At 46.0% G+C, this 13,146-nt stretch overlaps 1 protein-coding gene across 1 annotated transcript in view; it reads left to right on the top strand.

Annotated features, from left to right (window-relative positions):
- Positions 1-6,015, top strand: part of map3k9 (mitogen-activated protein kinase kinase kinase 9) — a gene marked incomplete at both ends in the record, with an annotated part of 36,399 nt that extends 30,384 nt beyond the window's left edge. Inside the window, 5 exons of the mRNA XM_084181815.1 lie at positions 2,764-2,892; positions 3,226-3,352; positions 4,045-4,157; positions 4,392-5,288; positions 5,429-6,015. Of these exons, the coding sequence (XP_084037941.1) occupies positions 2,764-2,892; positions 3,226-3,352; positions 4,045-4,157; positions 4,392-5,288; positions 5,429-6,015 (1,853 nt within the window). The remainder of the gene's footprint in view (positions 1-2,763; positions 2,893-3,225; positions 3,353-4,044; positions 4,158-4,391; positions 5,289-5,428) is intronic.
- Between the last annotated feature and the right edge of the window lie 7,131 nt (positions 6,016-13,146).

A 13,146-nucleotide genomic window follows, 5' to 3' on the forward strand; every position in this document is an offset into this window, starting at 1 on the left:
ACTCTGACAGAGCTCCAGAGTTCCTCTGTGGAGATGGGAGAACCTTCTAGAAGGAAAACCATCTCTGCAGCACTCCACCAATCAGGTCTTTATGGTAGAGTGGCCAGACGGAAGCCACTCCTCAGTAAAAGGCACATGACAGACCGCTTGGAGTTTGCCAAAAGGCACCTAAAGGACTCTGACCTTGAGAAACAAGATTCTCTGGTCTGATGAAACCAAGATTGAACTCTTTGGCCTGAATGCCAAGAGTCACGTCTGGAGGAAACCTGGCACCATCCCTACGGGGAAGCATGGTGGTGGCAGCATCATGCTGTGGGGATGTTTTTCAGCGGCAGGGACTGGGAGACTAGTCAGGATCGAGGGAAAGATGAACGGAGCAAAGTACAGAGAGATCCTTGATGAAAACCTGCTCCAGAGTGCTCAGGACCTCAGACTGGGGCGAAGTTTCACCTTCCAACAGGACAATGACCCTAAGCACACAGCCAAAACAGGAGTGGCTTCGGGACAAGTCTCTAAATGTCCTTGAGGGGCCCAGCCAGAGCCCAGACTTGAACCCAATCGAACATCTCTGGAGAGACCTGAAAATAGCTGTGTAGCGACGCTCCCCATCCAACCTGACAGAGCTTGAGAGGATCTGCAGAGAAGAATGGAAGAAACTCCCCAAATACAGGTGTGCCAAGCTTGTAGCGTCATACCCAAGAAGACTCGAGGCTGTAATCGCTGCCAAAGGTGCTTCAACAAAGTACTGAGTAAAGGGTCTGAATACTTATGTAAATGTGATATTTCCATTTTTTATTTGTAATAAATTTGCACACATTTCTAAAAACCTGTTTTTGCTTTGTCATTATGGGGTATTGTGTGTAGATTGATGAGGGGGGGGGGGGGGGGACAATTTAAGCCATTTTAGAATACGGCTGTAACCTAACAAAATGTGGAAAAAGTCAAGGGGTCTGAATACTTTCCGAATACACTGTATACACATCATTTCCTGCTGCTACTCTGTTCTTTATTTTACTCTTATTATTATCTATCCTGATGACTAGTCACTTTACCCTGCCTTCATGTACATATCTACCTCAAATACCTTATTATTATCTATCCTCATGACTAGTCACTTTACCCTGCCTTCATGTACATATCTACCTCAAATACCTTATTATTATCTATCCTGATGCCTAGTCACTTTACTCTGCCTTCATGTACATATCTACCTCAAATACCTTATTATTATCTATCCTGATGCCTAGTCACTTTACCCTGCCTTCATGTACATATCTACCTCAAATACCTTATTATTATCTATCCTGATGACTAGTCACTTTACCCTGCCTTCATGTACATATCTACCTCAAATACCTTATTATTATCTATCCTGATGCCTAGTCACTTTACCCTGCCTTCATGTACATATCTACCTCAAATACCTTATTATTATCTATCCTGATGACTAGTCACTTTACCCTGCCTTCATGTACATATCTACCTCAAATACCTTATTATTCTCTATCCTGATGACTAGTCACTTTACCCTGCCTTCATGGACATATCTACCTCAAATACCTTATTATTATCTATCCTGATGCCTAGTCACTTTACCCTGCCTTCATGGACATATCTACCTCAAATACCTTATTATTATCTATCCTGATGCCAAGTCACTTTACCCTGCCTTCATGTACATATCTACCTCAAATACCTTATTATTATCTATCCTGATGCCTAGTCACTTTACCCTGCCTTCATGGACATATCTACCTCAAATACCTTATTATTATCTATCCTGATGCCAAGTCACTTTACCCTGCCTTCATGTACATATCTACCTCAAATACCTTATTATTATCTATCCTGATGACTAGTCACTTTACCCTGCCTTCATGTACATATCTACCTCAAATACCTTATTATTATCTATCCTGATGCCAAGTCACTTTACCCTGCCTTCATGTACATATCTACCTCAAATACCTTATTATTATCTATCCTGATGCCAAGTCACTTTACCCTGCCTTCATGTACATATCTGCCTCCAATACCTCGTACCCCTGCACAGTGGTACTAGTACTCCCTATATATAGCTTAATTCTTGTGTATTTAATTCCTTTTGTGTTACTATTTAAATTGTTCCGATTTTTTAAAAACTCTGCAACGTTGGGAAGGGCTCATAAGTAAGCATTTCACGGTAAAGTCTACGCCCGTTATATTCGGCGCATGTGACAAATACAATTGATTTTGTTTGAGTGCCATTTGGGATGTAGCCTGTATGAAGGCTGTATGTAGCCTTTATGAAGTCTGTATGTAGCCTTTATGAAGTCTGTATGTAGCCTTTATGAAGGCTGTATGTAGCCTTTATGAAGGCTGTATGTAGCCTGTATGAAGGCTGTATGTAGCCTTTATGAAGGCTGTATGTAGCTTGTATAAAGTCTGTATATAGCCTTCATGAAGTCTGTATATAGCCTGTATGAAGGCTGTATGTAGCTTGTATGAAGACTGTATATAGTCTTTATGAAGGCTGTATGTAGCCTTTATGAAGGCTGTATATAGCCTGTATGAAGGCTGTATGTAGCTTGTATGAAGGCTGTATATATAGCCTTTTATGAAGGCTGTATGTAGCCTTTTATGAAGGCTGTATGTAGCCTGTATGAAGGCTGTATGAAGCCTGTATGTAGACTGTATGAAGGTTGTGATTTACATGAATTGTTTTATTTATAAATCACAGTGTATATGGACATTGTTTGATTTGTTTGTGCGCCCCGTCTCCAGATTTCCAACACAAGATCACTGTGCAGGCCTCTCCCTCTCATGATCGACGCAAGAGTTTAATGAGCAGCCTCTCCAGCCCTCCCACCAGTCCCCAGGCCCTGTTACTACCACGCCTCCGAGCCATCCAACGTAAGCACTATATTCTATTTACATTACATTTGACCTTTTTTATTTTATTTTAGCAGACGGTCTTATCCAGTGTGACTTACAATCAGCTGATATATCCTCCCAGGTTTGGGTTGGACCATTGACCATAATTACAGTTCAGCACATGTTCTGTATTATTTGGAAACGTTATGTATTTTTAGTTAATGTTTATTTGCCATGTGTAATGAAAACATCTTACTAACCAGAGTTCCCATGACAAAAACACATTCCATGTTTTTGTTTTTGTAAATGTGAACTTCTTGTTCCATGTTTTAGTTTTTGTAAATGTGAACTTCTTGTTCCATGTTTTTCCAGTGACTCCAGGAGGAGAGGGGTGTAAAGGTAAAGGCTGGGGCCGGCTGGATGAAGAGGAAGAGAGGAGAGGTTCCAGGAAGAAGGTCCGTATCAGGGGCTCACACAGAGAACACAGTGATGATGAGAGGTGAGAGGAGGGAGGAGAGGAGGGGTGAGGAGGGGTGAGGGTGGGGGGGGGGCAGAGAGCAGGGGTCAGGGTGAGGGTGGGTGGGGGGAGCAGGGGTCAGGGTGAGGGAGGGTGGGTGGGGGGGGCAGGGAGCAGGGGTCAGGGTGAGGGAGGGGGAGCAGGAGTCAGGGTGAGGGAGGGTGGGGGGGAGCAGGGGTCAGGGTGAGGGAGGGTGGGTGGGGCAGGGAGCAGGGTGAGGGAGGGTGGGGGGGGCAGGGAGCAGGGCGAGGGAGGGTGGGTGGGGGGGGGCGGGGAGCAGGGGTAAGGGGGAGGGAGGGTGGGTGGGTGGGTGGGTGGGTGGGTGGGTGGGCAGGGTGAGGGAGGGTGGGTGGGTGGGTGGGTGGGTGGGGGGAGCAGAATTCAGGGGGAGGGTGGGTGGGGGTGGCAGGGTGAGGGAGGGTGGGTGGGTGCGTGGATGGGGGCAGGGGTCAGGGTGAGGGAGGGTGGGGGGGGGCAGGGGTGAGGGAGGAAGGGAGGGTGGGTGGGTCAGGACCAGGGAGTCTAACCTGATCCCAGACCTGTTTGTGCTGTCTTGCATGACAACGACCAGGCTACAACAGACCTTACTAAAACCAAAGTGGATAGTTAACATGCCACTATTTATGTGTCTATTTAGTGATTCTCTATAGCTCTTTATCTCCTGTCCTTACCAGCATCAAGGTCCCTCAGGAGGGGAACAGACAGAGGTCCTGCAGCGCCCCAAATCTCCGCAGGTCACCCAGACACAGCCCTGCCGTACCAGGGGTACCCAGCCTCACTGAGATGGGTAAGGACTGAAATAACATTATCAGAGATGGGTAAGGACTGAAATAACATTATCAGAGATGGGTAAGGACTGAAATAACATTATCAGAGATGGGTAAGGACTGAAATAACATTATCAGAGATGGGTAAGGACTGAAATAACATTATCAGAGATGGGTAAGGACCTTATCAACAAAGTGTATGCCAATCAATAGCCACAATAATGTAATGTAGTGAAACCCTCTCCTCCCAGTAGAGAATGAAGACGGCTGCTACACCACTGAGCCAGAGAGACGGGCCGACGCATCCCCCAGCCAATCCTACCTCTGCATCCCCTTCCACAGGGAGGGGCCTGTTGCCGATGGTAACGCAGGAGGAGGCGGGGAGTACTGCCCTAGTTACCATAGCACCCCGGCCCCGGACACACCCCCCAGTAGGAAGAGTCCTGGTGGGCGGGGGAGGTCAGAGCTGGTGCTACTGGGGTGTGGGGCTTTGCTGGCTGCAGTGGGACTGGGCTTCAATATGACGACCCTGGCCCAGCCTGGGACTGGTTCTGGGGCTGGGACTGGGGCTGAGGGGGCTGGGGAGAGCAGCAAGCCACCTCGCTGGGAGGGCTTCTTCCACCGTACAGGGACAGGGGCCCAGAGACGGAGCACCAGTCCCCCCACACGCAAGCTCTTCAGGCGGGGAGGGGACAAGGAGAGCCCCCTGAAGCACTCGGTGGCGCCGGTGACGGAGCGGGTTGGAGGCGGACTGTTTCCGTCCTCTCTCACACTGCTGTCGCTGTCGTCGGTGTCGGACTGTAATTCTATGCGCTCTCTGTTACGATCTGATAGTGAGGAACTGTTGGTCTACCGCCCTGCCTCTCCCCGGGCCCCTGTTCAGCCTGTTCAGCCTCAGCTCCAGCCCCAAACCCTTGTTCACCCCGAGCCCCAGCCCCAGCATGCCCCACTCAACCCCTTGGTCAACACACACCTGGAGAGCTTCAAGCGTCACCCTCGGCAGTCCCTGACCCCGACTCATCTCCCCTCTGCTCCATCATCCTCACGCTGTCTACATCGGACCCCCTCCGACGGAGCCATCAAGACACGCTGCCCTCCAAACTATATCCACCCTTTTCCTTTACCCGTCAGAGCAACTCTGGAGACCACAGGTAGCCTTTACTGTTCTCCTACAGACATATTTTTTTTGTTGATCTGAGAAATGTTTATTCTGCTCTAGCTATATGACCTGATCATTCTTAATATCCCTAGATGTTCTACAACTGTTTTTCTTTCTCTATTCCCCAAACAGCTGGAGGTCTCAGGGGTCTAAGTGACCACGTATCCCAGGTTCCCCGGTTGCCAGATCCAAATCTGGTGTTTCCCCCCACACCCCGCCGCCGCTGCCCTCCTGAACGACCTAAAACCCTGGACTTCCTGGTTAGACCACGCCCCTCGCCACGGGTGCGCTGCGACGTCTTCTCGGGCCAATCACCTGGGCGGGGCAGAGGAGGGGGGCAGGGACAGGGGAATGGAGAGTCCCCAGCCCACACCACCAGCACAGACACCCCTCCCACGGTGGAGTTTGGCAGGGACATGACCGCGCTACCTACCCCCTTGGAGCTCCCGACACCATCCCCAAGGAGGGGACACAGTCTGGAGGCCCCGACGCCCTCACCAAGGAGGGGACACCCAATGCTAACCCATCACATGGAGGTACTAGCCACCCCCATGGAGCCCCCTACACCCTGCTCAACCTCCCCACGGCGGAGGGGGGACAGTCTGCTGGACCAACACGACGAGGAACAGTGTCTGGACCCAACCCTCCCACTCTGCAAGCCCGAGTCCCAGTTCCCCAAATGCTCCCCGTACCGCTACCGGCCTGGGTTCTGGTCCTAACCCGGTCCAGTCTGGGTTCTGGTCCTAACCCGGTCCAGTCTGGGTTCTGGTCCTAACCCGGTCCAGTCTGGGTTCTGGTCCTCACCTGGTCCAACCTGGATTCTGATCCTAACTCGGTCCCTCTAGCGCTACCAGCCTGGGTTTTGGTTGTAAACTGATCCAATCTGGGTTGTGGTCCTAACCCGGTCTCGGTTGTGGTCCTAACCCGGTCCTTGTAATGCTACCGGCCTGGGTTCTGGTCCTAACCTGGTCCAGTCTGGGTTCTGGCCCTAACCTGGTCCAGTCTGGGCTCTGGTCCTAACCCGGTCCCCGTACTGCTACCAGCATGGGTTCTGGTCCTAACTTTGGATCCTCTCTTAAAATCCCAACAGAATCCTCTCCTAGAACCCTAGAAATACACCCAGCCCACACTGTTACAGAGGAGGAGAGGGTGACTGGGCCCAGCCCACACTGTTACAGAGGAGGATAGGGTGACTGGGCCCAGCCCACACTGTTACAGAGGAGGATAGGGTGACTGGGCCCAGCCCACACTGTTACAGAGGAAGATAGGGTGACTGGGCCCAGCCCACACTGTTACAGAGGAGGAGAGGGTGACTGGGCCCAGCCCACACTGTTACAGAGGAGGATAGGGTGACTGGGCCCACTATTAGGCTCTTAGGCTCTGGATTGTTCATGCCACAGAATTATTTTTTTGTTTGGTCTGAGTTCTTCTCTCACCTATACAGAGCAATATATTCAGAGAGCTGGGACATTGAGGTTTCTGCATTATGATGCATTTTACATGACACTACAACATCATATGGCAGCCATGTTAAGCTCCCCATTAACATGAAACGGGGCATATTTAAACAAATGCTATGTCACGGAATGTCTAGAATTAGAACAATATTTGAAATTCTAAAAGTTGGACCTACTCTTTAAATATATGTCTCTGGTCCTATCTGTCTGTCTGTTATTAAAGTGGAACTGACGGCGTGTTAACTACTTTGCAGATATGAAACAAACAGACAATCGTAATATCATTAAAAAATATAAACTTCCCAGTTTATGCTACAGAACAAACTTTATAAGAGGTTTTAAAAATCGGTTCTGTTTGACTCAAAACGTACAATAAGGTATTGGTGGCAGAATAAATGGATGCAGTTCAATGCATGAATACTATAATTCACCAATACATTTCTTGGTAGTCCCAAAAAATTGCTATCAGGTTGTAAATCACAGCTCGTAAATTTTTTTTTGCTGCCACCACCCGTTCGGGATGCACTGTTTCAGTTTCAAATGACACAATATTTGACAAAAACGGACGAAGGCTAATGTCAATACAGTCAAACTAGCAAGGGCAATGATCACAAGTCAGTCATAACGTGGCTAATAGGCTAGCCGCTAGCGTATCTATGTATGTAGCAAGTTAAAAAAACACAGGGCCTAACATTAGCTAGCGATCTGCTGGGAGGATGTCATGTCATTGGAGGAGTGACTGACCTACTTTTTCCCCATCATCGTTTTTTTCGGTGGCTACAGCTCGAGAGATGCGGGTGTCATTTGGTTAGTTAGCAAGAAATGTGAATCGCTTTGCTAGCTAGCTATGCTGAACTTGAACGACTGTTATCCAGTTAGCATATCTCTTTACGAAGGCGCTGAATATGGCCGGTGTCAGTAAACTTTGGCAAAAAATTGTAGCCAGCAGCACAGTTGGTCACTAACGCTCTAGATAACATGAAAACATCCTAACCAGCTCTGCTAGGGCGAGTAAAATGGTCAGAGTGAGGTGTTCTCTCATTTGTGTCTGGAAGTAGCTAGCAAACTAGCCAACTTTAGACAGTTAGCTTGACTGCGGTTGTGAGGAACGCTCGGATCAACCCTACTCCTCGGCCAGAGCGTCCAGTAAGCAATGGTAGTGTACACTCTGAATTTATGAACAGACAATCTGACAACGCTCTGAATTTATGAACAGACAATCTGACAACGCTCTGAATTTATGAACAGACAATCTGACAACGCTCTGAATTTATGAACAGACAATCTGACAACGCTCTGAATTTATGAACAGACAATCTGTCAACGCTCTGAATTTATGAACAGACAATCTGACAACGCTCTGAATTTATGAACGCAGAGCGCACGCACTGGAGGCAATTTACAGACACATCCTTAGTTGTCAATTAAATGTATTTGGCATAGATCAAATGGGTGGGCAGGTAAGTTCCCATTCAGTTGTCAAAACCTGGGTTGGGACAAGCATGCATCATTGGCAGGCATGCTACAGAAGGACTAGCAGGCTACTACTCCCCATCGTTTATCAGTGCAATTTTGACGGCCAACTAGCTGAAAAATGTTCTCTAATGTTCCCTCCTTAGAATTTAGCTAATCTCGCTCTGACTAGCATTAGTTGTTAATCTTGTTGTTAATGTGCATAACTGAGGGAGAGAGAGCTTACCTTTTCATAGTTGTTTGATCAATAGGACTGTAAAGTTCCCAAATGTAAGAGGACTCCCGTGGTATTTGCAGAAATCCATTCAGGTGTATTTTGTGGCTTTTGGTGAATGCGTTCTAATGATCTAAAGTCACTCTGTTGCTACTGCCTGTAAACACACAGTCCAGTTCAAAGTGAATGATGGCAGACCCGTGTGGCAAATGGCTTGTTTGCATAAAGTCCTACTGTAGCTCTGATTGACTATGGCACACCGGTCTGCATAGACTCTGGTCCTGGACGAGATAGATGTTTTTATTAGGTTTTATTTACTGCAGTGTCTATTAATTGTCAAAACGCACGGCCACTTTCCCACTCTATATTACTATAGAATTTTCACATACCTTACTCTACGTCATTCCCAAAACATTCTATGATTTTATGAAAACGTGAAAATGACCATATCTAAGTGCTTGTTTGTCAGAAAATGTTTAAAAAAATAAGTGTACTATTCTTCCTGGGGGTGTATATGAACAGACTGTAATAAGATTTAAAGTTGCTAAAACGCTGGCAGTTCCACTTTAGACTTACTGTAAATCCCTATGATGAGCTGATGCTATGGCTGGAGTGCTGCTGGCTGGGATCCAGCACAGGCCTGGGGCGCTGATAACGTCACAAAGCTTTACATTTTTTTTTTTTTGTATTCAAGAGTTCAAGATTGTGCATTTAAACAAGTGCACTTTTTGGGCAGCGTCATGAATGTAAAGCTTGGTTTTGTTTGAGTATTTCTCCCATTTTTATTCAGTGTTATTTTCTGCAAGCAAAAAAAAAACTCAACTCGCTCTGTGTCACTTGATTGATTTTGTATCTCGTCACACTTGAATGTTTTCTGCCGTTTTATATAATGGGCTGCTGCTTGTGTTACAGTCACGCTTCCTTCCTTCTGTTAGATCTCTGTATTCGCGTCCCAAATAGCACCCTATTCCCTTTATAGTGTACTAGATAGTGTATTAGATAGTGTACTACTATTGAACAGGGCCCATAGAGGCCCATTTGGGACGCACACTACATCTCAAATCTTCACCACTGAACACTTCCAGAAAATATCCCGATAAAAGGAATGTTTGTAAATGAACACGTCACTTTGCACCGCCCATCACCACAGGGATTCAGTGACATGCTATAACCATATAGATGATGTAAATATATCTCTATCGGGATTTGGGTCAATTCCATTTCAATTCCAGTCAATTCAGGAAGTACATTGAAATTCCAATTCCAATTCTCTAAAATGCTTTTCAATGAGGATTTGGAATTGGGAACTTGGTTTACTTTCTGAATTGACTGTAATTTAAATGGAATTGACCCCAACCCTGATCTCTACATACAGTTGAAGTCGGAAGTTTACATACACCTTAGCCAAATACATTTAAGCTCAGTTTTTCACAATTCCTGACATTTAATCCTAGTAAAAATGTGCTGTATTTGGTCAGTTAGGATCACCACTTTATTTTAAGAATGTGAAATGTCAGAATAATAGTAGAGAGAATGATTTATTTCAGCTTTTATTTCTTTCATCACATTCCCAGTGGGTCAGACGTTTACATACACTCAATTAGTATTTGGTAGCATTGCCTTTAAATTGTTTAACTTGGGTCAAACATTTCGGGTAGCCTTCCACAAGCGTCCCACAATAAGTTGGGTGAATTATGGCCCATTCCTCCTGACAGAGCTGGTGTAACTGAGTCAGGTTTGTAGGCCTCCTTGCTCGCACACGCTTTTTCAGTTCTGCCCACATATTTTCTATAGGATTGCGGTCAGGGCTTTGTGATGACCACTCCAATACCTTGACTTTGTTGTCCTTAAGCCATTTTGCCACAACTTTGGAAGTATGCTTGGGGTCATTGTCCATTTGGAAGACCCATTTGCGACCAAGCTTTAACTTCCTGACTGATGTCTTGAGATGTTGCTTCAATATATCCACATAATTTTCCTTCCTCATGATGCCATCTATTTTGTGAAGTGCACCAGTCCCTCCTGCAGCAAAGCACCCCCACAGCATGATGCTGCCACCCCCGTGCTTCACGGTTGGGATGGTGTTCTCCGGCTTTATGGCGGTTTTGGAGCAGTGGCTTCTTCCTTGCTGAGCAGCCTTTCAGGTTATGTCGATATAGGACTCGTTTTACTGTGGATATACAGTGAGGGAAAAAAGTATTTGATCCCCTGCTGATTTTGTACGTTTGCCCACTGGCAAAGAAATGATCAGTCTATAATTTTAATGGTAGGTTTATTTGAACAGTGAGAGACAGAATAACATCAAAAAAATCCAGAAAAACGCATGTCAAAAATGTTATAAATCTATTTGCATTTTAATGAGGGAAATAAGTATTTGACCCCCTCTCAATCAGAAAGATTTCTGGCTCCCAGGTGTCTTTTATACAGCTAACGAGCTGAGATTAGGAGCACACTCTTAAAGGGAGTGCTCCTAATCTCAGCTTGTTACCTGTATAAAAGACACCTGTCCACAGAAGCAATCAATCAATCAGATTCCAAACTCTCCACCATGGCCAAGACCAAAGAGCTCTCCAAGGATGTCAGGGACAAGATTGTAGACCTACACAAGGCTGGAATGGGCTACAAGACCATCGCCAAGCAGCTTGGTGAGAAGGTGACAACAGTTGGAAGAAACACAAAATAACTGTCAATCTCCCTCGGCCTGGGGCTCCATGCAAGATCTCACCTCGTGGAGTTGCAATGATCATGAGAACGGTGAGGAATCAGCCCAGAACTACACGGGAGGATCTTGTCAATGATCTCAAGGCAGCTGGGACCATAGTCACCAAGAAAACAATTGGTAACACACTACACCGTGAAGGACTGAAATCCTGCAACGCCCGCAAGGTCCCCCTGCTCAAGAAAGCACATATACAGGGCCGTCTGAAGTTTGCCAATGAACATCTGAATGATTCAGAGGAGAACTGGGTTTAAGTGTTGTGGTCAGATGAGACCAAAATTGAGGTCTTTGGCATCAACTCAACTCGCCGTGTTTGGAGGAGGAGGAATGCTGCCTATGACCCCAAGAACACCATCCCCACCGTCAAACATGGAGGTGGAAACATTATGCTTTGGGGGTGTTTTTCTGCTAAGGGGACAGGACAACTTCACCGCATCAAAGGGACGATGGACGGGGCCATGTACCGTCAAATCTTGGGTGAGAACCTCCTTCCCTCAGCCAGGGCATTGAAAATGGGTCGTGGATGGGTATTCCAGCATGACAATGACCCAAAACACACGGCCAAGGCAACAAAGGAGTGGCTCAAGAAGAAGCACATTAAGGTCCTGGAGTGGCCTAGCCAGTCTCCAGACCTTAATCCCATAGAAAATCTGTGGAGGGAGCTGAAGGTTCGAGTTGACAAACATCAGCCTCGAAACCTTAATGACTTGGAGAAGATCTGCAAAGAGGAGTGGGACAAAATCCCTCCTGAGATGTGTGCAAACCTGGTGGCCAACTACAAGAAACATCTGACCTCTGTGATTGCCAACAAGGGTTTTGCCACCAAGTACTAAGTCATGTTTTGCAGAGGGGTCAAATACTTATTTCCCTCATTAAAATGCAAATCAATTTATAACATTTTTGACATGCGTTGTTCTGGATTTTTTTGTTGTTATTCTGTCTCTCACTGTTCAAATAAACCTACCATTAAAATTATAGACTGATCATTTCTTTGTCAGTGGGCAAACGTACAAAATCAGCAGGGGATCAAATACTTTTTTCCCTCACTGTAGATACTTTTGTATCTGTTTCCTCCAGCATCTTCACAAGGTCCTTTGCTGTTGTTCTGGGATTGATTTGAAGGTTTCGCACCAAAGTACGTTCATCTCTAGGAGACAGAACGCGTCTCCTTCCTGAGCAGTATGACGGCTGCGTGGTCCCATGGTGTTTATACTTGCGTACTATTGTTTGTACAGATGAACGTGGTACCTTCAGGCGTTTGGAAATTGCTCCCAAGGATGAACCAGACTTGTGGAGGTCTACATATTTTTTTTCTGAGGTCTTTGCTGATTTCTTTTGATTTTCCCATGATGTCAAGCAAAGAGGCACTGAGTTTGAAGGTAGGCCTTGAAATACATCCACAGGTACACCTCCAATTGACTCAAATGATGTCAATTAGCCTATCAGAAGCTTCTAAAGCCATGACATCATTTTCTGGAATTTTCCAAGCTGTTTAAAGGCACAGTCAACTTAGTGTATGTAAACTTCTGACCCACTGGAATTGTGATACAGTGAATTATAAGTGAAATAATCTGTCTGTAAACAATTGTTGGAAAAATTACTTGTGTCATTCACAAAGTAGATGTCCTAACCGACTTGCCAAAACTATAGTTTGTTAACAAGAAATTTGTGGAGTGGTTGAAAAACGAGTTTTAATGACTCCAACCTAAGTGTATGTAAACTTCTGACTTCAACTGTATATTTCTCTGATTATGCTTATATAAAATACATTGTATGTACTTTGTCTGAGGCCCGGTATGTATGATCCGTGAGAATGATCACTAGAATATGTGCTGCAGTGTGTCAAGGTGAAACCTGTCTATTTTATAGCCTGAGTGTCAGTCTGTTTGTGCTATCATACCATCTCCTTGGCACTCATTACGAGCACAAACAGAGGGGTGTACTACAAAGCAGGATCCATCCGCTAACTTGCCTAAATATTCTAAAA

Source organism: Coregonus lavaretus, assembly GCF_964263955.1.
Source record: "Coregonus lavaretus genome assembly, chromosome: 18".
NCBI classification, from domain to species: domain Eukaryota; kingdom Metazoa; phylum Chordata; class Actinopteri; order Salmoniformes; family Salmonidae; genus Coregonus; species Coregonus lavaretus.